Source organism: Gymnoscopelus braueri (genome assembly GCF_963280865.1).
Source record: "Gymnoscopelus braueri genome assembly, chromosome: 3".
Classification (NCBI taxonomy): domain Eukaryota; kingdom Metazoa; phylum Chordata; class Actinopteri; order Myctophiformes; family Myctophidae; genus Gymnoscopelus; species Gymnoscopelus braueri.
The window spans coordinates 53,523,694-53,548,596 of NC_137612.1; the positions used below are offsets into that span (position 1 = coordinate 53,523,694).

General features: G+C 44.9%; 1 protein-coding gene across 1 annotated transcript in view; it reads left to right on the plus strand.

Annotated features, from left to right (window-relative positions):
• The window catches only part of magi1b (membrane associated guanylate kinase, WW and PDZ domain containing 1b), a 277,517-nt gene that overhangs the window by 201,978 nt on the left and 50,636 nt on the right, over window positions 1–24,903 (plus strand). The window contains 3 exon segments of the mRNA XM_080424277.1: window positions 4,604–4,723; window positions 9,109–9,294; window positions 9,831–10,475. Coding sequence (XP_080280403.1) covers window positions 4,604–4,723; window positions 9,109–9,294; window positions 9,831–10,475 — 951 coding nt within the window.

The window sequence follows — 24,903 nt, forward strand, 5'->3', positions numbered from 1 at the left end:
AGAGGAAAATATTGCTCTTTTTACTCCACTTACAATTATTTAAAAACTTAAGCTACTAGTTACTTTGCGGATTTAGATTATTATTACAAGCCCTATTTTGTACTTTTGATCTATAAGTTCACAACGTGTAGCATTGCGATGCGTTGTGAGCTTGTAAACTGGGAAAACATTTTGGTACTTTTTATTTTGGTAGTGCAAGTATATTTTGATGGCAATTATACGTTTGTACTTTTACTCAAGTACATTTTGAATACAGGTCTTAGACTTGTCATAGAGTATTTAAAGGTAGGGTAGTCCTAAGTGATATTTTTTGGGTTAAAAAGGTTAAAGCACTATATTGTGATAGTAATCATTGACATAGAGTGTTTGTTCAGTAACAGGGGTCTCCCTGTCTCTCCAGCTCTTTAATAAACAACATGTCAGCCATTCAGGAGAGAGCACCCATTTATCAGCTTAATTTTTATAGTGATCCAGTTCCAATTTTGTCTGCTCATTTATTTGTGTCACCACTTCCAATTTCAAGTGTTTATCCACTATCCTGTGTGAGTTCTCTCTCCTGATTGGATAACATTGGTATCCCGGCCTGAAAATACATTTTCTGTTTAAAGCAGTAGTTCACCCAAAAATCACTTATTTTCTATCAATTACACACCCCATGAAGCATTGAATTCATGGAGATTGTTTAGTTTTTGTGGCATTCCTGAGCCAATTATTTGATGACCGGCGGAAAGATGTTAATGTACCGGAGAGACATCAAATTATTGGCTCAGGAATGGCACAAAAACAAAAAAATCTCCATGAATTCAATGCTTCATGGGATGTGTAATTGATAGAAAATAACTATTTAACACCTACCTTTAACACATTGGGTGCCAGAGGTTTATTAAAATATTATACGTTGAGTGCCTGCATTTCTTCCATCCACTTGCGTTATACGTTTCGTGCTGTAGAAGCCCCGACGCGGAAGTGCATGTAAACAAAGCGTGCGTGCGAGACTATAAAAATAGAATTGGGTCAAAAACGGTCCGGACCGTTTTCGGCACTTCTCGTTTGGATCCTCAAAAACTGTCCGGACCGTTTTTGGCATTCAATGTGTTAAGTAAATCGTCTGAGTAGTTCTTCCACCACTGGTCTGGAGTGTGTCTTTGTATCAACTATACTTATGGCTATGTATTCCTGTGTCGCCTGCTGCTTCTTTATGATTTGCTAAGTGACTTACCATTAAGACATACCTATGATTTGTGGCCATCCACGGGTGGCCATTTTGGGGGGGTCATGTCAACACGGTAAAAACAGGTAAGGCTGCCCTTTGACCTCAAATGTCTCGATTCTAGACGATCTTGTGTTCTGCCACGTATGCGTGATGCATTCAACATACTAACCTAAAAGGATTCATGGTTATTACTGCACTAGGGCTGGGCTTTAAATCACAATTATTTCAAACTTTTGCCTTGATTACGATTAATTAATGATTATAATAATAAATAAATAAAACAGTGAAAAAAACAGATCTACAAGCTCACAACGCATCACATCGGGACGCATTGTGAGCTTGTAAATTGTCTATTTGGTATGCTATTTTTATACACCACTATTGACAATTTTGACCTGATGGTCAAGATTCAATGTATCCCCTGAGCAAGCCGGCAGGCTCTATTAGCTCAATGGTAAAAAATGTCAGCACTTTTGCGTAGGAACCCGGGTTCAAATCCGGGGTAGAAGAGGAAAGTGCCATAGTGCAGCTTTAACCTACACGAGCAAGATAAGTCGTTTATTTGGTTATATTAACCCATTAAGACCTGGAACGCATCTGTATCATTTTAGATTTCTTTGGCTATTCAAAAATAGCAGATATACAAGCTCATAGCGCGGCACCGAGTGCCGCACTATGAGCTTGTAGATCTGCTATTTTGAAAAATCGTGAAAATATTTTTTTTATATTTATTTCCGAAAAACTGTCAAAAATGTCTTCCGAAAAGATTTTTTTTAGAAGCGGCCTCAGGTCTTAATGGGTTAATTCTTGGTTAATTGCCCAGCCCTCTACAGTGTACTGTACATGCGTTTTTTTAAATTGAGCTCATGTGAGAACCATAAACCCAAGCAGATGGTTATGTAAGGTAAAAGGTGTCCTGTGTTTACCCCGCTCCATGCGCTAGGCTAGGATATCCTGCTGAGAGGTTCATTATGAATGCAACCCCGGCCGCAGGGGGATCCTGACTTTTGCTCACTCAGCAGAAAATTGCCTCGATCCCGGATTACCTGATGGCTTTTCATCGCCCTCTGCCCCCCCTAAGCTCAATATCCCTGGGAAAAATACCCAATATCTGCATGAGAGTTTTTGTTGATTCACTCTGATTCTCTTTTTTAAATGTTTAAGGATATGAGTGGAGGTTGCAAAGTCGTCTCTGTTGGGTGGAAACCTCATATGTCCAAAACTGTCACTTTTCGGGATTCAAATTCAAAAGCATCGAAAGTAGCAGATCCGCAAGCTCAAAATGTGTTGCTTTGTGCCGCGTTTTGAGCTTGTGGATCTGCTACCTTCGATGCTTTTGTGTGACGCTGTAGCATGATCAAGTTGGGCGTTAACTCTCTCACTGCCAGACTTATTTCTGGCCGCGGTTGCCCACTGCCAGCGATTTTTCGATTTTCTTACCTTTTTTCAAGTATTCACAGAATATTTATCTCCATTATGATCGATCCCCTGATGATTGCTAATCACTGAGGGTTATACTGTGTGGTTTCACAAATGTCAACGAGGTCATCGCAACCTCGTTGACATTAATTGTCTGCCTTTGAAAATAGCATGTCTGGGCCAAAAATACATAGTAAAAAAAAGATGCTCAGGAGCCGAGATACAGCCTTTTTCAGTAATAAGTGAATGGAGCAGCAAATCTTCAAATGATGATATCTTGGGTTCTGAACCCCCCCCACCCCCCCCCCCCAAATATATATATATATATTTATTTATTTTAATTTTTAAATACTCATGATAACTCGTTCTTGGCAGCCAGAGTTAATTTACGAAAAAACACAAAAAGTTATGGAGATAAGAGGTTTCTGCCCATCAGCGATGATGTACAGTAGGTTGCTGCTCTTTTTGGCAGTGTGTGAAACGGGTAACAAGGTGTCATGAAGGAATTGTCTGACTCTTCTTCAACCTGCGGGTATAGTCACAGTCTCCCATCAACTGTGGCATGATATGGACAGACGAAGGAGTATGTCACCGTTACCTGTTTCTTTTTTTCTCTTAGTTTTTTTTCCTCCCAGTTGCAAGCACTTTCACAACCATCCATTCTGGTTTAATGGGGAGTAGTGTGTAGACCCCATACCAGGAATCTTTCCCCGCCCCCCCCCTCCTAAGAATTCCAGCCCTAGTTTCCTATCCCCCCTGCTGCCTCCTCTGTAGGTAGCAATGCAGGTGACGTCCCGTCAGACAGCGTAGAAGTGACATTTTGTGTCTAGGGAGGGGGGCCCTCAGCCACACACAGTCGCTTTCCCCTGTCAACCTGTTGCAGCTTCACAGGACGTAGTGCAGTGGTTGTCAAAGTGGGAGGGGGGGGTATTACAAAAATTGCAGATATACAAGCTCACAGCGAGTTTGTACATCTGCTATTTTTGAAAAAGTTTAGAAAAATCTAAATTTTATTTTTGAAGATTTTGAACACAAATCTTCTCTTCTGGGGTCATCGCTCTGGCACAAAACATTTCCAGATGGGGCGTCCACGGCCAACTATCGATTTGAGGGTCCTTGGCTCAAAAACAAAAGAAGGAAAAAACGTTTGTGAACCACTGGCGTAGTGTACAGATGTGACATTCCAAAGTTTCAGAGTGCCTGCCATTGTGGTGGATTACCATGGACAAAGGGGGAGATTTGGTTTGAAATAGTGCCAGGTGTGAATTGGCCTATTTTCACAAAACGCAAATCAGGCACCAGTGGTGTAAAGTAACTCTGCAAGTACATTTACTCAAGTACTGTACTTAAGTACAATTTTGAGGTATTTTTTACTTTACTGGAGTATTTACAGTGTTCAGTGCTTTTGCTTCTACTCCACTACATCTCAGAGACAAATATTGTACTTTTACTCCACTACTATTATTTGAAAACTTTAGTTACTAGCTACTTTGCAGATATAAATGATTCTATTATAAAACATACACTAACCACTTTAGCCCTATTTTATACATAAGATATTTGAAAATAGCCGATCTACAAGCTCACAACGCACCGCAATGCGACGCCGCGTTGTGAGCTTGTACATCTGCTATTTCCAAACATTTTAGTACTTTTGCTTTTGGTACTTGAAGTATATTTTGATGCCAATGCTTTTGTACTTTTACTCAAGTGACATTTTGAACACAGGCCTTTTACTTGTAACAGAGTATTTTTATATTGTGGTATTGCTACTTTTACTTAAGTAAAATATCAGAGTACTTCTTCCGCCACTGTCAGGCCCGACAAAGGCGGAGAAGAAAAGACTGTTACAGGGAAAGGTCAGGGAAAGTGAAGAGAGGTGTGGAGAGGTTCAGATGTCACGTCTGTATGTGTGTGTACACCTGACCGGACCCCGTCTAGAGTGCCGTGTGACCCTTTTGCTGTTTTCAGAATGGATCGAGGACTCTGCGTTGGCAGGCGTCCCCCTGGCCAACTACGCATCCAATCACCAGGAGACTTACAGAGACCCGCCGCCCATGTCCTCCGTGCCCAACGCCGTCGGACAGAAACGTAAGTCCTAATCCAGGGGGTCTTCAACAAGGGGGTCTGGGGATCCCTAGTGGGTCCTCAGAGTTACTACAGGGAGGCCAAATGTGTGTGTGATAGGATTTTTCTTGCATTATCCTTGAACTTTTCTGAGGGGAACTTAAAGGTTTCATGACATTCAGTTTTACAACACATTAAAAGTATTTATCATGGTCCTTCAAATGTGTATTAAAAGTTTTAATTTAAAAATCCACTCCAGTGATCCATGGCAGGATTTGTTCTCTCTGATTTCTAAAGCCTTTTCAACTGCAATGAAAAAAATAAATCTTTGCTTGCGGGTGTCGCTGTTGAGGGATTTTGACTGTCAATCATCACCTCTGCTCCCCCCCCCCCCTCCAAAGGAATGGATAGGGGAGGGGCGGAGAGGAGAGGGGGCGGGATTAATGGACTGTGACATCAAAGTCCAGGGGCCAATCACCAATTACTTTTCGGCCTAATTATTCAGAAAACCCCAGACCACAGAAAATCCACTGAATGTTGAAAATGAATGTCATAGAACCTTTAACCAAAAATCTACAAGCTCACAACGCCTCGCTTTGCGAGCCGTTGTGAGCTTGTAGACCTGCTATTTTCGGCAAAGAGATTTGGTGTAGAGGCGTAAAAAAGAGAACACCAAATACAGTGAAAGGTATTGATGTTTTTTGTGGTTAAATGTCTGAAAATTAACATGAATCCAACATACACTGATGACAGTGCTGTCGAACAAGTATCTGTCAAACTGAGCTCTCTATGAAATCTATGACAAAGTTTAATCTGCAACACAATTTTATACAATATGTAGTGGGGGCGGGGGCCCCAGCTTCATCTCTCTCTCAGCTAAGGGGTCCGTGGGCTGAAAAATGTGAAAGATCCCTGTCCTAATTGATGGTTTACAGGAAGTTCATTTAGCAGAGAATTATACGCACGACGACTGTTAATGTTATTGAGTTTTAAGTGCAAAAGGCATAATTTGAGACGAGTGGAGCCAGGAAAATCATAACACAGGATCACCACGCAACATTTATACTCACACTGACATTTTTATATGAAAAAATAAATAATTCAGCCTGTGAGTTATCCGCCAAGCCTAGTTGCCTGAGGCCGTGTTTGGGTTTTCACGATGCCTGCTGCGCTGATTATGAATCGATACTGTGTACACTTCTGTTCTTTTTTCCTCCAACATATACAGTATACGACTTCAGCTGTGTTTATTGGGATCATATCTAAATCCACAAACCTGTTTCCCCATTCTGTATCAAAGTAATTGTGTTGTGGTTTTGAATAAAGCAGTAGCAGTCGACACAGCGGACACGATGTTAGTGGTTGCATAGTCTCTTAACACATCGGGGTGCCAGAGATTTTTTTTAAACGGGTTATCCAGTGCCAGCGTTTCTTACCGTTTACGGCGATGTTTTTAGAGCTGTAGAAGCCTCCACGAGGACCCAGATGTAAACAAAGGGTGTCTGGGCGATGGTCGAGGGTCCCGTCTAACGACTGGAACAATAATATTTCTAGCGCGATCGCGTCACATTGCAGAGTGATCGCGCGTCAAAAATGGCTTGTTTTCACCACTGTAAAAAAAAGTCTCAAGATCCTATCATTGGAGCGGGACGGAAGTGACGTTTTTTTGGACTGGATTCAAATCCGTCCATTCCATTTTACAGGGTCCTAGGATCACTCCTAAGTTGCGTGAGAGCGCCCCTTGTGGAATTTTTTTTTTTATAAATTGGAAAAAACGGCTATAGCCGTTTTTGGCACTCAATGTGTCAAGAAAAAAATCTGCTAACTGCAGAACCTGTCTGCACCACTGCCCCTAAACATGTAGTGTTGTTGTTAGTAGGAATAAACACAGAAGCACCCGGGAGGAAGTGGACTAGGAAAGGGGAGGGGCCAGACCGAGTCTGTGTTTCTACACAAAATAGGAGGTGGTGCCCCCAAAAGCAAAACAAAAGGGGGGGGGGGGATCATCTTTTTTTCCCTTTTAGTTTTTTACAGAATGGGTTAGCTGTGGTGCCTCCTCGTTTCCTGGTTGGCAGCCTTTCCTAAAACAAGCCTTCCAATAGCAGCTTGTCTAATTAGCACCGGCTTGACAGAGAATTAACTGCTTCTCGCGTCCCCCCCCCTCCTGACCCCCCCCCCCTCCTCCTTCCTACTGAGTCGTATTTATTTAGCTTTCCCCGTGTCGCCCTCCTTTTGTCATGCATCTCATATTCACCATATCGTTGCTGTCGCGGCAGAAACCTCTTATCTCCATATTTTAGTTCGTGTCACACAAAAGATTTTTTTTATTTGAATCCTGAAAAGTAACAGTTTTGAACATATGAGGTTTCCACCCGACGGAGATGATAAGCACCCTTTATTTAGTTTCTTTGTCTGCCTCTTTCTCTGCGGTTTAGTTCGAACGATAGTTCTTTATCGTTGTGTGCGGTTTCCATACGAGGCCTTGTCTTTCTTCAAGACAAAATTCTTGATTCAAAAATCGTTCACGTTTCCTTCTGCTTCCTGGTACAGTTGTGATTCTCACAGAAGCCATCTTTACATTCATCTCGTGTGTGTGTGTTCTGAGAAATGGAATTCAAAAGGTGCTACACAGACACACACACACGCGCGCGTGCGTAGGCGAGTTGCAGAAAGGCCACAAAACACGGTGACATTAACCAACTCCAAGGGTAATGCATTTTTCATCGTGTGCGTGCGCCGCAGCCACTGCCGTAGTTGCACGTCGTTGGCCAATCTGGAAGGTGGAGTTGCGTTCGTTCCTCCTTGACCCGATCCTTCTTGAAGTCAGACCCCGTCCTTCTGTCGCCCCCATAAACCCTTTCAGCCTGTCACCCCCCCCCCCCCTCCCTCCTAGTCAAAAGAGCCCCGTCTCTGTCCTCTAGACAGTGTTGATGTCACACCGCTTCGTGTCCTAAGTCATTTTAATATGTCTCTTCTCCACTTCTCTCCGGATATCCAGATGGCTCTTCGTCTTTTCCTCTCTCCGCCTTTTCGTTCAATATCGTTTTGCCGTCCCCCGTCCGCCCTCGCTCTCTTGAAGTCAGAACAGCGCGGCGGCGCCGAGGCAAATACCTCACTTCATTTTGACTTATCGCATCTCTGATCTCTCTTCATTTCATTCATAATGCCAGATAATGATTTTCTCCACGCTCTTCATTTCCTTTGTGGACGGACGGGGCAGAGAGAGAGAGAGAGAGAGAGAGAGAGAGAGAGAGAGAGAGAGAGAGAGAGAGGATTTAGATAGCGGTTCTCCTATCTTAACCCATTGAATCCGGGAAAGCATCTGTGTCATTATAGATTTTAGCTATGTTGCTACATACGTTTTTCAGAAATCTCTTAGGATTTAGAATGTGGTTCTCATAAATAGCAGATCTACAAGCTCAAGCTTGTACATCTGCATTTTGTAACATCTTTGACAAATCTTGAAAGTGTTTGAAAAACTTTTTTTTTCTTCGGGGGGGGGGGGGGGGGGGTGTCCCAGGCAGGCAGGCTGGCAGGCACACAACATTTCCAGCTGGGCGGGATTTGCTGTTTGATATGTATTTGGCCAAATACACATCAATTTGGAGGGTCCTTGACATGAAAAAGTTTGAGAACCACTGATTTAGTCGGTAGAATTGGCCTCAGGCCTTACTGGGTTAAGACCGCTTTGAGCTGAGGTGAGGTGTGCGTCGTTCCCAGCGGTGTGCATGTTGACAACCACTGGTGTTTTACCTGTCTCGTGTGATTTGGCAGTTTGAGGCTGGGCTCTCAGCAGTCTTCTCACCAAGACCAAATCTGTCACGCCACCAATGGGTTCGTCTCCGAAACAGCTGGTCGTAAATCATCTTGCAGTCTGATAAACCGCTCATGCACACACACACATACCACACCTGAATCTGCAGGCTGCTGTAACGGTTTGCATCGCCGTTGTCAAAATATGCGGATCCTTTAAAGCAAAACATTGTTTTATGCAAATTGTGAAAAGATGAATGGAAATGTCAGACACAAAAAAAAACAAAGCATGTCACACTATCATGTGATTTAGGAACCCAATCGGTAAAAAAAAGATTTTTTTTACCCCCTTTGTTTTTGCCTCTGGGGGCACCACCTCTTTTTTTGTGTAGATGACAGGAACTCGGTTTGGCTCCTCCCCTTTCTTAGTCCACTTCCTCTGTGTGTATTCCTACTAACAGCAACACTACATGTTTAGGGCAGTGGTGCTGACAGATTCTGCTGTTAGCAGAATCTTTCTTCAGAAATGATCTATCATGATGTGATCTAACCCAGAACAGTGGCAGCTAAGATTGCTTTCTTTGGATTGTTTAATTGGAACAAGTGTGACAGAAACGTCTGTGTGTGTGTGTACTGTATGTGTGTGTTATGTCCAGGAGGAAAGCCATTCTTCACACGGAACCCAGCGGAGCTGAGCGGCACCTTCATCAACACCAAGCTGAAGAAGAGCCGCAGAGGGTTCGGTTTCACGGTGGTGGGGGGAGACGAGCCAGACGAGTTCCTCCAGATCAAGAGTCTGGTCCTGGACGGACCCGCCGCCCTCGATGGGAAAATGGAGACAGGTTGGCTCATTTTGACAGCAATTTTTCATTTAGTTTAGTCATAGTCTTTTGAATAAAATGTCATTTATTTGTAGTCATATTTTAGTCATCTGAAAGGTTTTAGTTTTAGTCTGGTTTTAGTCGACTAAATATCATCAAGATTTGAGTCAACTAAAACTACGGTTGATTTTGTCGACAAAAAAATTGGCACATTCCTGGCACAAACCCTTTTCAGATGGGAGGGGGGGGGGGGGGGTCCGCGGCCAAATACGGATCAAGTTTGAGAACCTGTGGCCTAGATGTTCTGATGGTGTAAAACACTGGTTCTCAAACAATGAGCTCGGGATCCCCCAAAAATGTTACATAATTTTTTTCAAAATAATTGAAAGAAATAAATTAAAAATACTTCTAGTTAATTCATGATGTGTTATTGTAAGTTGCTATTGAGCTGAAAAGTGTAGGAACCACTGGTGTAAAACAGTGAATATTCTCCGTTTGTTTGTAGAATCAAACACCTGACCGTCTCTCTCTCCCCCTTCCTCTCCACTGTGTTCAAGGCGACGTGATCGTGAGCGTCAACGACACGTGCGTGCTGGGCTACACCCACGCCCAGGTGGTGAAGATCTTCCAGTCCATCCAGATCGGCTCCATGGTCAACCTGGAGCTGTGCCGCGGCTACCCGCTGCCCTTCGACCCCGACGACCCCAACACCAGCCTGGTGACCTCGGTGGCCATCCTGGACAACAAGGAGCCCATCATCGTCAACGGCCAGGACCTGGGCGGCGGCTCCTACGACTCGCCCTCCAGCCACGGCAGCCACAAGAACAACGGTGAGGGGCCGCCCGGGCTCAACGGCCTGCCCCGCTCCTACAGCCCGCCGGCGTCCGACACCTCCTCGCAGCACGGCGGCTACCCCAGCGACGCCACGCTGGCGTCGTCGGTGGCCGCGCAGCCGGAGCTCATCACCGTGCACATGGAGAAGGGCGACAAAGGCTTCGGCTTCACCATCGCCGACAGCCCCGGCGGCGGAGGGCAGCGGGTGAAGCAGATCGTGGACTACCCGCGCTGCCGCGGCCTCAAGGAGGGGGACATCATCGTGGAGGTGAACAAGAGGAACGTGCAGAGCCTCACCCACAACCAGGTGGTGGACCTGCTCAGCAAGTGTCCCAAGGGCAGCGAGGTCACCATGCTGGTGCAACGAGGTAAGGGGGCTCGTCCACTTTGTTAGCGCTGTAGATGTTCTTCTGACGGATGTTCAGTTTGTGGTTGTGCTGCAAGGAAATGTAGCAGAAACCTCGTATCTCCATATTCTAACCTTTTGTGTTTTTTGTGTAAATTAACGCCCTACTTGATCATTTTACAGAGTCACACAAAAGCATCAAAAGTAGCAGATCCGCAAGCTCGCAACGCGGCACATTTTGATCTGCTACTTTAGATACTTTTGAATTTTGATCCTGAAAAGTAACAGTTTTGGACACATGAGGTTTCTACCCGACAGAGACGAAGTGGTCTCTGTCTTTATTTTGCATTGAGCCAGTAAAGAAAGATCACTTATTGCCTCCCATAGAAAATGCATTGACGGTAAACAAGCAAGCAAAAGAGCAGAAGCATGGGGAAAGGAAGCTAATGTAGAGATTGACGGTATGAAGGAACAGAGGAGAAGTTGAAATGACCTCTACAAGAAGAAGGCATGAGCTGAACACTGAATAGATTGAGCAAGTGAATGACGTTGGAATTGATTGATTGATTGAATACGTTATTAACAGTTTGCAAAAAAGTACAGAGGTACAGTTACAGTATGCAATAATGCTAAAATGATAACACAAAAAGCCTTGAGGGCTTGTTTCCATTGTGGTCCTATGTATTCAATTCATCAAGACATATAAAGACATACAATACTATACCAGAAATCATCAATACTAGGAGCAGTAAAAGAAAAACAGTGGGGGGTCATTTCTTTTGGCAGGCTAGAAGACGTGTCTAGGTCCAGTTGCAAATTGCAGTCAGGTGCTCTTTTATGGCGTTTTTTTTTAGGAGGGTAGGGAGTCGCACTGTTTGACGGCTGTTGGTAGGGCGTTCCACATTGTGGTGGCGTGATAGTAGAATGAATTCCTCCCCATGTTTGTGCCGAATCTGGGGGGAATGAGATCAGCGGATCAGTGAAGGACGTTGGGAGCGGTCCCGAGATGGAGACTTGGGGAGTCAGCGGCGCGTTGCATGGCGGGAGCTGTCATAACGTGAGGAAGGAAAAGTTAAAAAGGAGAGACAGAGAAGGAGGGACTATGAACAGATGGAGAAGCAAAGTAGTCACTCTTTCTCTCTCTCTCTTTTTCTGACACTCTCGCTCTCTCTCTCTCTCTCTCGCTCTCTCTGACACTCTCTCTCTCTCTCTCTCTCTCTCTCTCTCTCTCTCGCTCTCTCTGACACTCTCTCTCTCTCTCTCTCTCTCTCTCTCTCTCTCTCTCTCTCTCTCTCTCTCTCTGACACTCTCGCTCTCTCTCTCTCTGCTGGAGATGTGATTTCCTACAGTGTAAGCTGCTAAGTTGTCGTCCGTCTGTCCCCGTCCTTTTTTTGATTGTGTTTGTTGTTGTTGGTGACACGTGTCTCATTTTTAGTCTGTGGATGAAGCCGAAGGCAGCAAGCTTTAGAGATGCTACCACCACTGTGCAGGGACAGTTTTTTTAATGCAACCACTACTAGACTGCTGCACGGTAAAAAAATTAATAAAACCTCAGTGTGTCTCCTATTATTTTCATGAATGCCAATCTTTGCCGATGGGCCGGTTGAATGCTGTCGTCCGCCACGCGCTTTTGTCAAACATGTGATTGAAAAACCCACGTCACACAAAAGCACTAAATGGAGAGAGACTCTGAGCGCTACGCGGAGGATAAAAACTGCAATGATGATGATTGAATTTGGGCCTTTTCTCCCCCTAGTCCCCCCGCCCCCCCCACATCACGAGCACCAGTCTTGGAGATCTCCAGAGCTCTAAACGCACCGTGTGATACAAGTAATTGGACCGTTTTCTCTGTCAGGGCAGTTGGTAGCCGGCCCTGTGCCTTATTAATTTGAGCGATTGAAAGGTCTTTGTGTGCGGGAGTGCGTGTGTGTGTGTGTGTGTGTGTGTGTGTGTGTTTTATCTCGCCTGTAAGGATAAATCCTCAGAACTGGCAGGAGGGAGGATTGGTTGGACGAACAGTGGCCTTGTAACAACATTGTAGTTCGCTTCCTTCCTTCTCTCTCTCTTGTTCAGTCTCCCGCCCTCGCTGTCTCCTTCATTGCCTTTCAGACACGCACACGCACACGCACTCCAAGCCACTCCATTCCTCTCCTGTCTTTATTAATGAGAGACATTACTTCATGGCGCTAGTGTACACAACACGCCCATAAAAGCGCTCCACAGCTCCATAATGCTCAGTCTTTATGGGCTTGTCAATAACAGACGGGGGTTTAGCAGGGGTTATGTAAACCATACTGACTGACATACCACTCACTTTGAGAGTCCACCACAACAGATTTATTACCTCCTCAGGTAAAAAGGAGTAATAGCAGGTGAGTGGTATGGTTAGTATTCACGCTTCACAAGGCATGTTAAACTGGATCCACACTTTGCACACCGAAAATATAGCATATCGTTGCTGTCGGGCAGAAACTTCCATATTTCTTTCCGCGAATTAACGCCCATACTTGATCATACTACAGCGTCACACAAAAGTAGCAGATCTGCAAGCTCGAAACGCGGCGCGAAGCGACACGTTTAGAGCTTGTAGATCTGCTACTTTTGCTGTTTTTGAATTCTATTCCTGCAAAGAAACAGTTTTGGACATAATGAGGTTTCCACCCGACAGAGACGATATCTACAAGCATTATTTAGTATTTCAAGCCCTTTACCGTTTTGAAAAATGGTAAACGGAGCACTCAGGAAGGTAACTGATGAGTAGAAGGTGTTCTTTAGTAGGGAGTTTGCATAATTATATCAAACATTAAGCAAAACACTAAGGCAGTTCTTCCGGTAGCAAATGTGGAAGAAGCCGAAGCATGTTGGTTTTTATTGTTGATGAACTAGCCAAGTAATAAAGGCTTTTCAAATTGTTGCTACTAGAAGAGCTGGCTGGCCTTGGTGTGTTTTGAGAAAAAAAAACACATCAGAAAGACAATATTCATGAAAGGTACTTCTTACACTCATATTGATCTTAAAGCACAAGCACCGTGTGATTCTTCATTCTTCTTAGCTGTATTTGTTTGTCGGTACACACAGCTCACAGCTGCTCTGAGACGCACGTATGCGTCTGTAAACAGGTGTGAAGGCAATTAGACTGCCTTTGTCTTCATGCTAAATCAATTACTGTAGTCGTGCCGAACCTCAAACAAAAATGTTTCAGTTTTTATCTAACATGTTTTTTTTTAAGAATAACAATCTATTGCTCATTTCGCATAACTGGGGTTAGACCTGATACAAATTCAAAATTATAATTTTTTATTTTTTTGCCTTCAGAACTGAACATAATTATGTCCCTTAGCGTGTTTTCCGTTTCTGCCAGTGTGTGGTGGATGGTGGTGGCAGTTGGGCGAAGTGTTCACAATATTTCATATTTCATGTCTAATGCAGCTCTTTTTAAAAAAAAAATTATTTACCCAGGGGAGGTTCGCTGAGAACAAATTCTCTTTTTCAGGAACGCCCTGCTTCACACTCATACACACATACACATCACATGAACGCCATACAAAGACGAGTTGTAATCTTACCATCTGATGACGATGAAGCCTGGACAACTGTGTCCATTTCCTGATACAGGACAGCAAATGGAATAATTAGGATTTTAAAGTACATCAATATGTTTCCCGTACATTTATTGTGCCTACATCATTTTGGCGTGAGTATGGGGGCAGACACTCGCGAATAAAAATATTGTTGTAAGTTGTAAAAAAATAAACACACATTTATGTGGAACGGTTATTGCGAGAAATATACCACTGAAAGATTATCACAGTAATAACTTAATTGAAAAGGTATGACCACAGTATGACTTTAAACTTTATAAAACTATCCTCTTTTCTTTTCTTCACTCACGAGAACAATCCTTTAATTTCACTCTTACAAAAGTTCCGTTAAATAATCCATCGCATGTGTGAATCCCTTGCCAAAAACACCAGATATAACCGACAAGTTGACAAGGTGTCACGATGCGTTGACAGCTTGCTAATCTGCTCTGTTTGACAAGCGACACTGTCGTATGGAGTATAATTAGGCTTGTTGTAGACGGCCCTTTGGTGCATGCCATTTATGGTGTCAAATGGTGCATTGATCTATGCCAATGACTCACACAGGCACACGCGTCAAATATACGAACGAGTGGGATTCATCGTTAATACACCTGTATGCACATTGCACACAAATCAAGACACTCACCTGATTCGTCATGAGATTGGTAAAGCGCAGCCATGCTGTGCTTCGTGCAGATTTAAATAAACTATTAGAATTATTTGCATTTATAGCCAGCTATAATTGGTTCTTCTAGAGACCAATATACAACTAGTGCATTGGCCCGTTCGGGCCGTGATGGCTGAAGTTTGGAACACATGGCTGTTAACTATTTCACTGACAAGGATGACTTTTACTTTTTACGACTTTTTTTCCAAAGGCTCAGCCTGCCAAGGACTACTTTTACGACTTTTTGTGTTTTTTGGTTTTTCCACTAGATGGCGCTTTTTTCTAACACATGAGATACCATTTCATCCCCAGATGCACACAGATCCAGGAGATCACGTGATCCCATGATTTACTGCTCCATTGACTTCCAGGTTAACGTCTTTGGGAAATTGTCTGTATCTCGCCACCTGTGTTTTACTATGTATTTTGGACGAGTCGTCCTATTTTCAACGGCCTGAAGGGGGGGTCGCGATGACTTATTTTTTCGCTCGCGGAAGCACAGTGAAATACCCTGTGATTACCAACTATCAGGGGATCGATCATACTGGAGATAAATATTATGTGATTACTTCAAAAGGTAAGAAAATCAAAAAATTGCTGGCAGTGGGTGAACGCAGACAGAAATAAGTCTGGCAGTGAAAGAGTTAAGCGCGGGCTGGTTCTGGAGAACTTCTCAACTGATCGGCTACACACTCGACTCTGCAATTCCTTGGGTCCTCCGCATTAAACCTGCCCAAGTGTGTGAAGTCGAGTGGATGTTCAGTTCTCGAGATCCGTCTTACAGACATACAGTAGTAGACAGTGTACACAGGGATCTGTGGGATTTTATAGATACAGATGGTAAAAGGTCAAATAAAAAGAAAGGTTCTCTGTCTACTACGAGATAGTTCTGCTTTACTGCGCTTTATGCAGTCGGACAGTACGTTGGACTCAGTCCGGGCTGGGGGATTCATGGGCGGTTTTCCCCCCATGGGCAGACCACTAGATCATACATGTCAGCCCTCACGTGTCAGCCGCGCTCACGCATGTGTCATACTATATATGTTGAGCTCTCTCGCGCACAGGCATACGCGCCGTGCACACACACACACGCACACACGCACACACACATGCACACACACCCAAACAGATCAAGAAAAGAGACAGGTTCTTGCCATGGAGCCTTAATTACTGTGTTTTCTCTCTTCACTCGTGTCGATGTGCGTCTGCCTCTAATTGGGCTCCTGATGTCAGCTTTGCTTACTGCACATCTTCAATCTCCTCGCACCGAGCAAACGCTGCAAGAGCACGCGCACACACACACACACACACACACACACACACACACACACACACACACACGCACACAGTAACGTCCAATTACAGACCCTGGCCAGGGAGACCCTGGTACTCTTTTAATTGGTGGAGATCTCTCTCTCTCTCTCTCGCTCTCTCTCAATCTTCAGTCTTCCCCCTCTCCTCTCCTTCCCTCAACCACCTATACTAGTGTGTAGATTCCCCCAGCCCCCTCTCTCTCTCTCTCTCTCTCTCTCTCTCTCTCTCTCTCTCTCTCTCTCTCTCTCTCTCTCTCTCTCTCTCTCTCTCTCTCTCTCTCTCTCTCTCTCTCTCGCCCACATGCATATACAAACCAATCCCGGGGGGGCCCTGTGTGCATACGTACACTTTCATTAGTCTCTCTCTCTCTCTCTCTCTCTCTCTCACTGTGTGAGCGTGTGTTTTCCCCCCCCCAACACACTCGGAGCATACTGAGTTGCTTCCCCCAGTCGTTGGGGGAGAAGGTGAGATCCATGAATCAAGAAGCAGAAAACAAGTGACAGCCCCCCCCCCCCCCCCGAATGTCATTAAACCTCTCTGAGGATATCGTCTCTGTCGGGTGGAAACCTCATAAAACTGTGACTATTCAGGATTCAAATTGAAAAGCAACAAAAGCAGCAGATCCGCAATCTCGAACTCGCGCCGCGTTTCGAGCTTGCGGATCTGCGTCTTTTGCTGCTTTCGTGAAAAAAACACAAAAAGTTTGAATCATGGAGATAAGAGGTTTCTGCCCGACAGCGACGATATGTTGGGTTTCACCAGTGTTCTCAGTGAACCCCCAGTCTCTTTAAAACTCTCTCCACCTGTAATAATAACAAGTGTATGTTATTGTGATCCCCATAAGGTCTCGTTAATACTGTGTACACCAGCTCTTTGGAAGGGCTTCTTTCTCTACAGTCAAAACGTGTTGGCATCTTGCAGAGGGTACACATCACACACACACACACACACACACACACACACACACACACACACACACACACACACACACACACACACACACACACACACAGCAAAATGTACGCACGGGGGGGCGTGATTTACGACTTCAATCAGCGATGTGCTTTCACGCCGCGTCGTTGCCTTCATTTGTCTAATTACACAGTCCTAATGTACTCCCTTTTCCTACGCCTTTGCTTCTCTCCGTTGTGGTGGCTGACATAATTCACTTTTTGGCCCCCGAAACGGCTCGCGGTATGGCACAGGGCGTGCTTACTCCCTTCCCCTCCCCTCCCTCCCCCTCCCCCCGCTCCCGTAAAATGCCACGGGGTCCGTCACGGACGCGTTGGCACCTGCTGCCGTGCTGCCTTTTAATCAGCAAAAATCTGCTTCGCTCACGGTGCATATACCAGGGGCTGATCCCAAGCGTGTCCCTCTTGCCATGGGCCCCAAAATAGCCATAGCCTCTGGCTATGAAAATCCCCGTAGAGAAATCTTAGATTGCGTCATATAAGAACTGTGCTCCAAAAATAAACAAATCAGCCGGGGCGATTTTGAGTTACATTTGATAGCACAGTTCTTATATGATGCAATCTAAGATTTCTCTATGGGGAATTTCAATTAAAATATTGAGTTGAATTTGAATAGATTTCTTTGAATCACATTTTTTTATCATATTATATATCTTTATACAAAAATAAAATCATACTGTATATATTAAATCATTTTGACTCTCCTTTCCATTTGCCCCCCCTGGTGCCTGCACCCCTGAAAAACGTGTTCTGTATACTCTGCCTGGAGCACGCAGCTTCTCAGCAACAACACAAGCTCTTGCCGTTAAAGTCACTTGAAGAAGGGCAAAACAAAATTGTCGTTGTCTCCGTTCGGGTGCTATAGTCTAGACTAGAGTTGCATTCGGCCACGACGGAATGTTTTTGCTTTCACCTGTTTGTAAGGCAGGGCAGGTGCTGCAATCAATGCGACGTAATCTGCACTTATGGCTGCAGCGATTGCTTTTGGCCATTTGGAGCCAAATGGGAGGCTATAGCCGCCGCAGTAGAGGAGGGGAGGGAGAGAGCAAGAGGGGAGAGAGAGGTGGATAGAGGGATAGCAAGAGGATCAGATGGAGGATGATGAAAGAGGCGGGTGTGTGGGTGGTGCTGGGGCGGAGGCAGAACCCCCCCCCCCACTGTCACTCTGCTCAGCCTTCTCTTTTTTTCCTCTCTCTCTCTCTCTTTCCCTCTCTCTTTTCACTCATGTGTCATCAATCACTTGGTGACATACTTGGGTCGCTGCTGGGCGATGAGCCTTCGCATGCCCCCCCCCGTTATGAACGAGGAAAGGACCACCCCCTCCCCAACCCCACTGCCAACAGAAGGAAGGTTGACGGTGTTAGGGCGACCAGGCCAGGCCAGGCCAGGCCAGGCCAGGCCAGGCCAGGCCAGGCCAGGCCAGGCCAGGCCAGGCCAGGCCAGGACCGAAACCATAAAATAAAAAAAAAAAGGCAAAGCGTTCTTTTGAACTCCAGCAACCGCGCCGTGTTGTCATCATCTCCTTTAAAACAACACAGAGCCCTGGCCGCCCAGCCCAGCAGGCGTGGTAATGTCACAGTCTTATAGATCATCACCGGAATGGCCGGCCGCCACGCGACATAATTTCCTGTCGGTGCCTTTTCTCAACAGGTAAAGCTTCATTACCCGGGATGCTCGGGAATTGTTCTCTCTCGGGTTGCATTTTATTTTTTTCTCCCCTGCCCTTCCCTTTTTAAGAGCTATTAGAATGTGATTTATAGTTTCTTCACAAACAGAAACAGAGAGCACGATTTTTTTTTTTTTCTTCCTGGATGCGTACTGTATAGCTTCCAGTGGGGAAAGGAAAACGCAGCGCGCATCACTGGCAGACTAGACAGCACTTATCGACAGCTTGTAAATGCCTCTTGTCAAAATGCACTCTCTGCCCGATCAGTGTTTCTTGAGGACACACGCCCGATGCGCATGAGCACACTTATAAGTATACATCGTCTCTGTTGGGTGGAAACCTCATATGTCCAAAACTGTTTCTTTTCAGAATTCAAATTCAAAAATAGCTAAAGTAGCAGATCTACAAGCTCGAAACGCGTCACTTCGCGCCGCGTTTCGAGCTTGTAGATCTGCTACTTCTGATGCTTTTGTGTGACGCTGTAGTGTGATCAAGTAGGGCGTTAATTTACGAAAAAAATCAAAAAGTTAAAACATGGAGATAAGAGGTTTCTGCCCGGCAGCAACGATATACAGCACATAGCACGTGCGCACACAAGTGCGTGTGGCCATATTTATAAAAACAACGCAGACAGCCCTGCATACATACACACACACACACACACACACACACACACACACACACAGTCCATATAAGCACACACAGAGAGAAACACAACCAAACCGCTACCCATCGATAAAGAGATAAACAGTGATTATGACGATGGGTCCCCGACCGCGCAGAACAAGAGATAATTAATTCAATGTAAGGACAGGAAGTACCTTCTTTTTTTTTCCTCTCCTTTTTCTTTTGCACACTTTGCATTAAAAAATTCTGCTGACTGCACATTGGAGTGGCACCATAGCAAACAGCGTTGCAGAACAAGCACTGTGCCTGCTAGGCTCCGGCGTTCCACCTACAGTACCACCACCACCACCACCGCCGCTGCTGCTGCTGCCTTGCTGCCTTCCGGCCGCTGACTGTAGACTTTCTTTGGCGTGTGATTCACCGCTTGTTGCGCCCATGGGGACCAGCCTCTTCCAACCTCCCCTCCTTTCTCCTTGCCTTTCGTTTCTGTTTAACCCATTAATATCTGGAACGCATCTGTGTCACTTTAGATTTCTTTGGGCTATTAAAAAATAGCAGATATACAAGCTCATAGCGCGGCACCGAGTGCCTCGATATGAGCTTGTATATCTGCTATTTTTGAAAAATCTTGACCTTTTTTTGTTTAGATTTTTTTTCAAAAAACTGTTAGGATTTAGAAAACATTTTTAAGAATCGCCTCAGGTCTTAATGGGTTAACAGAAACCTCTTATCTCCGTGTCCTAACTGTTTGTGTATTTTTTTCCGTAAATTAGTGCCCCACATAATAATACTACAGCGTCATTTTCCGTAAATTATCGCCCTGCTTGATCATACTACAGCGTCGCGTAAATGTATGGCGCCGCGTTTCGAGCTTGTAGATCTGCTATTTTTGCTAGTTTTTTTTTTATTTAAACCCTGAACAGTAACAGTTTTTGTACATATGAGGTTTCCACCCGACAGAGACGCTCTCTGGCCTTTCTTCCCTCCTCTCCTCCTCTCCTCCTCTCCCCTCATCCTCCTGTCTTTGCACATACGGCCAGCCGGGGCGAGTCGTAAATCTTCTCCAATCGCACCGTCCTTTGTTTCCATGACAATGCTCTGCAGATAACGTGCACTGGGGTTTCCTCTGTGTGTGTGTGTGTGTGTGTGTGTGTGTGTGTGTGTGTGTGTGTGTGTGTGTGTGTGTGTGTGTGTGTGTGTGTGTGTGTGTGTGTGTGTGTGTGTGTGTGTGTGTGTGTGTGTGTGTGTGTGTGTGTGTGTGTGTGTGTGTGTGTGTGTGTGTGTGTGAGTGTGTGTGAGTGAGGGGATCTTACCCTCTTGTTTTCAGTAAATGCCATGAAACAGGGTAGAGAAAAAGAAGTGCCCCCATTTCTCTCTTGGGACATGAGGAATTGTGGTCGTATTTCATAGACAAATGAAAATGTTTCAGTTCAGATCTGTTGTTGTCTGTGTGTGTGTGTGTGCGTGTGTGCGTGTGTGTGGGGGGGTCCCCCCACACAGAGTCACCTTTGTGTGTACGTCTGTCAGATGTCAATTCAAGGATATTACACACAAATCTTCTCTTCTGGGGGTCTCTGGCACAATACATTTTCAAATGGGGGTCCGTGGACAAATATTTACATTTGGGGGTCCTTGACACGAAAAAGTTTGAGTACCAGTGTGCCAGAGCATTTATTTCGTAAAAAAGCAGTTTATGCTCACCGCAGCAAGAGTCTTGACACTAGAGGGCAGTGCTCTGTGGATTCGTGTATATGTTTATATATATGGTTTGGTGGGTGACACTGGCGTGAAAATAAGTATAAATCAGGCATTACTCCAACCCTAACCACTAAACATAACCTCTAAATACCTAACCCTAACCCCCCAACCTCAATCTCAACTAAAACAATCACCATAAAACAATAAATACATTCTCTTGTGAGAATGTCTTATTTCTCAAGTTCTACTATACTTTCGGCAACATTTGGCGCTCACAAGTGTATAGTAACACACACACACACACACACACACACACACACACACACACACACACACACACACACACACACACACACACACACACACACACACACAGAGAGCGATGGTGTGGCTGTGCACAGTGCTCATTCAGGTACTGGTATTGTACACACAGCTGACGTGCGGGCTTTCAGTCCGTCACTATGCTGAGGGGGAGAAGCTAGCTCACCCCAACAACGGTTGCTTGGAGACCGTCTGTCCATCCCTGCGGTCGCCAGGCACTGTCGCCACGGTGACAGATGGGCCGGCCTGTTGGAAGCCATCGCTCTGAGGCCAGATCTAACAGTGTGTCCACACACACACACACACACACACACACACATACACAGGGTCACGCACGCACACACGCAGTAGCGGACATCATAATCTGCTCAGTAATGGCCACCATTTAGTGACCACTGTGCTCCCAGGTTGACTGTAGCAGTCCCTCTCCGTTGGGGGCAGGGGGGGGTGTTCAGTCAAGGATATCGCTGTTGTTGTCGGGCAAAAACCTCTTATCTCCATATTCTAACTTTTGTTTGTGTTTTTTCGTAAATTAACACCCTGCTTGATCATACTACAGCGTCACACAAGAGCATCAGAAGTAGCAGATCCGCAAGCTCGAAACGCGGGCGCGAAGCGACGCGTTTTGAGCTTGCGTATCTGCTACTTTTGATGCTTTTGTATCCTGAAAAGTAACAGCTTTGGACATATGAGGTTTTCACCCGACAGAGACGATATATTGCTTTATATCAGCCTGTGTCCTCTCCATTGGTATGCAATGGATTCCTCCACATGAGCTGGTACGACAATTACTGTTGTAGATATTTTTTTTCCAGTCCCACCTTTAGGGGCCGCGTGTCCACGGAACACATTTCTTTTTTGAGCATGTGCATGCGTGCCATGCATTTCGGCCAGCGTCTCTCTGCCTTTTTTCCCGTGCGGCACGTACCTTTTGTAAATCTCTAGGTGTACTGCTACATGCACTGTGACAGACTGCAGAGCCACATTAATTGTGTCGGACGGAGAGAGAGGACAATTGCCTGTTAAACCGGAGGCTTTTTGATTTAATTTGAATCGATTTATTCATGTTTGCAGTTGAAACGCTGAATCAGGAGAGAATGTTGTTACGTAAAAAAAAGGACAGAATTGTATTTAAACAAGACGGAATGCGAAAAGACGTTAAGATATTAAATAACAAGATATGAATTAACCAGTCTAAAATAAGATCCCGATTCTCAGGCTTCGACTTACTGACAATAGCACATCGTAACACGTCTCTGTCGGGCGGATGTCCAAAACTGTTGCTTTTCAGGATTCAAAAGCATCAAAAGTAGCAGATCTACAAGCTCGAAACGCGGCGCGAAGCGACGCGTTTCGAGCTTGTAGATCTGCTATTTTTTATGCTTTCGTGTGACGCCGTAGTATGATCAAGTAGGGCGTTAATTCACGAAAAAACACAAGTTATTATGGAGATGAGAGGTTTCTGCCCCCGACAGCAATGAACCGAGAGTGAGCTTATGCATAGCCTCACACAGACATGCCATTGTGCTCGTGTGTGCGCACTCTGCACGTGCTTGCGCATATACAGTACACGTTTGAGTGTACAGGTAATACGACGCTGATAAATGAAAGGCGTATTGATTGAAAGGATGGAGGAGAAAAAAAAGGGAGCTTAGCAGTAGAAGAGGACAGCTACAGACATGCTGCCTGTGTCGCTGCCATGATGTGAGTGAATACAGGTGTTTGAAACGGGGAGAGAGAGCGCGGCCGTGTGCGTCAAGCTCGCAGCACGGCGCGAAGTTATGTACACGAACTTGTGAACATAAATAGTTGAAACGTAACAATACAAAGGTTTCCGCCCCGAAAGTAACGATAAAACAAGTATATGGAAGAATGTGGCGGGAACGCAACCTTAAATTAAACCCCGGAAATTCAACCCAACCATGCATGGCGCATTTGTGCTGTAGTACCTCCGTTAACGTTTTCAATCTTGTTGATTATTCAATTCGCGGCTGACATGAATGTTGAACACATGCATAAGTATAATGCAGGAACAGGCACTGATGTAAAGTAATCCTAAAATGTTGAGGTATTTTTTACTTTACTGGAGTATTTCCAATTTTCAATACTATACTTACTTACTTACTTACTTACTTACTTACTTACTTACTTCTACTCCACTACATCTCAAAGGCAAATATTGAACTTTTACTCCACTATGATTATTTGAAAACGTTCTGCCTTTGTGCACATCGTCTCTGTCGGGTGGAAACCTCATAATATGTCCAAACCTGTTACTTTTCAGGATTCAAGTTAAAAAATAGCGGATCTACAAGTGCAAAACGTGTCGCTTCGCGCCACGTTTCGAGCTTGCAGGTCTGCTATTTTCGCTACTTTTGTGTGACGCTGTAGTACGATCAAGTAGGGCATTAATTTGCAAAAAAAAACACCAAAAGTTAAAATATGGAGATAAGAGGTTTCTTGCAGAGCCTCTAATGATATCTCTGCATGGACGGCTTTCTGTTAATGCACAGGCACATCGTTGATGCAGGACCGCTCACCTGGTACGCATGAGACTCGTCATGGTTGTACAGGGTGGGAGAATGGACTCTGGTTTTATGCGAGTAGTGTGAGGCGTGTGTTACGGCTGGTAACTTTCCTCAGAAATTATATTCGAATATTGATCTTAAAAATTGGCAGATATTCGAATATATTTGAATATTATTATTATAACTTTTAAAACCAATAAACCAATAAAACATATTTAGCTTGATACATAGTTTTTTGTATTGTCCCTGTCAAATAAACATATATATATATATTTTTTTAATTTTTATATTAATTTTCATATTTGAATATACATATTTTCTAGCCTGGCTCCACCCCCTGAATCGCTTGCCTCGCATTCGGGTCTGGTGACGGTGTCGAAGGCGTGGGTTTCTCGGTTGAAAATCTGTACAACGAATCGGGATCGGATAATCAGTATGAACCAATCGCCAAAGAGTCCAACGCGAGTTTGGCCACGCCCCCACCTCAGAAAACGTCTGCACTGAGAGGGCTTTCAGACTGAATAATGGAGGGAAACCAAATGAAAATTCAGGCTGAGTGTCAGGCTACATATTTTCCCCATATTCCAGGAATATTCGAAATTCGAATATCAATTTTACCAGCCTGTGTGTGTGTGGTTGTGTTGTGTTGTGTGTGCACTGGCAGGCAGACTTGTGCCTGTGCAGGTGCGTGGATGTTTACCAGCATGTGTGTGTGTGGAGGGGGCGGGGGGAGGGACCTCCTCAGATAGAGGGGAGGGGATCCGAGACAGAGATCGAGGAGGGTGGGGAGGGGGGTGCGGTGGTGATGCTGAGCGAAGGGGGGAGGAGAGAGAGAGAGAGAGACGGAGCGAGAGAAGAGAAGAGAGAACGAGAGGGGGGAAAAAAAAAGGAAAAGCGAGCGGGCGCGAGGGAGAGACGGGGGAGATTGAACGGGACTGCTTCTAGATGCTGGAGCCGGCGGTAGCGTCGACGGCGGAGCGCGGGGCTTTGCAGCGGACACACCACGATGGTCTCAGTAAGAGGGGAACTGACGGTTGCCTATAATATAATGTTCAATATCTTGGACTCCTTCTC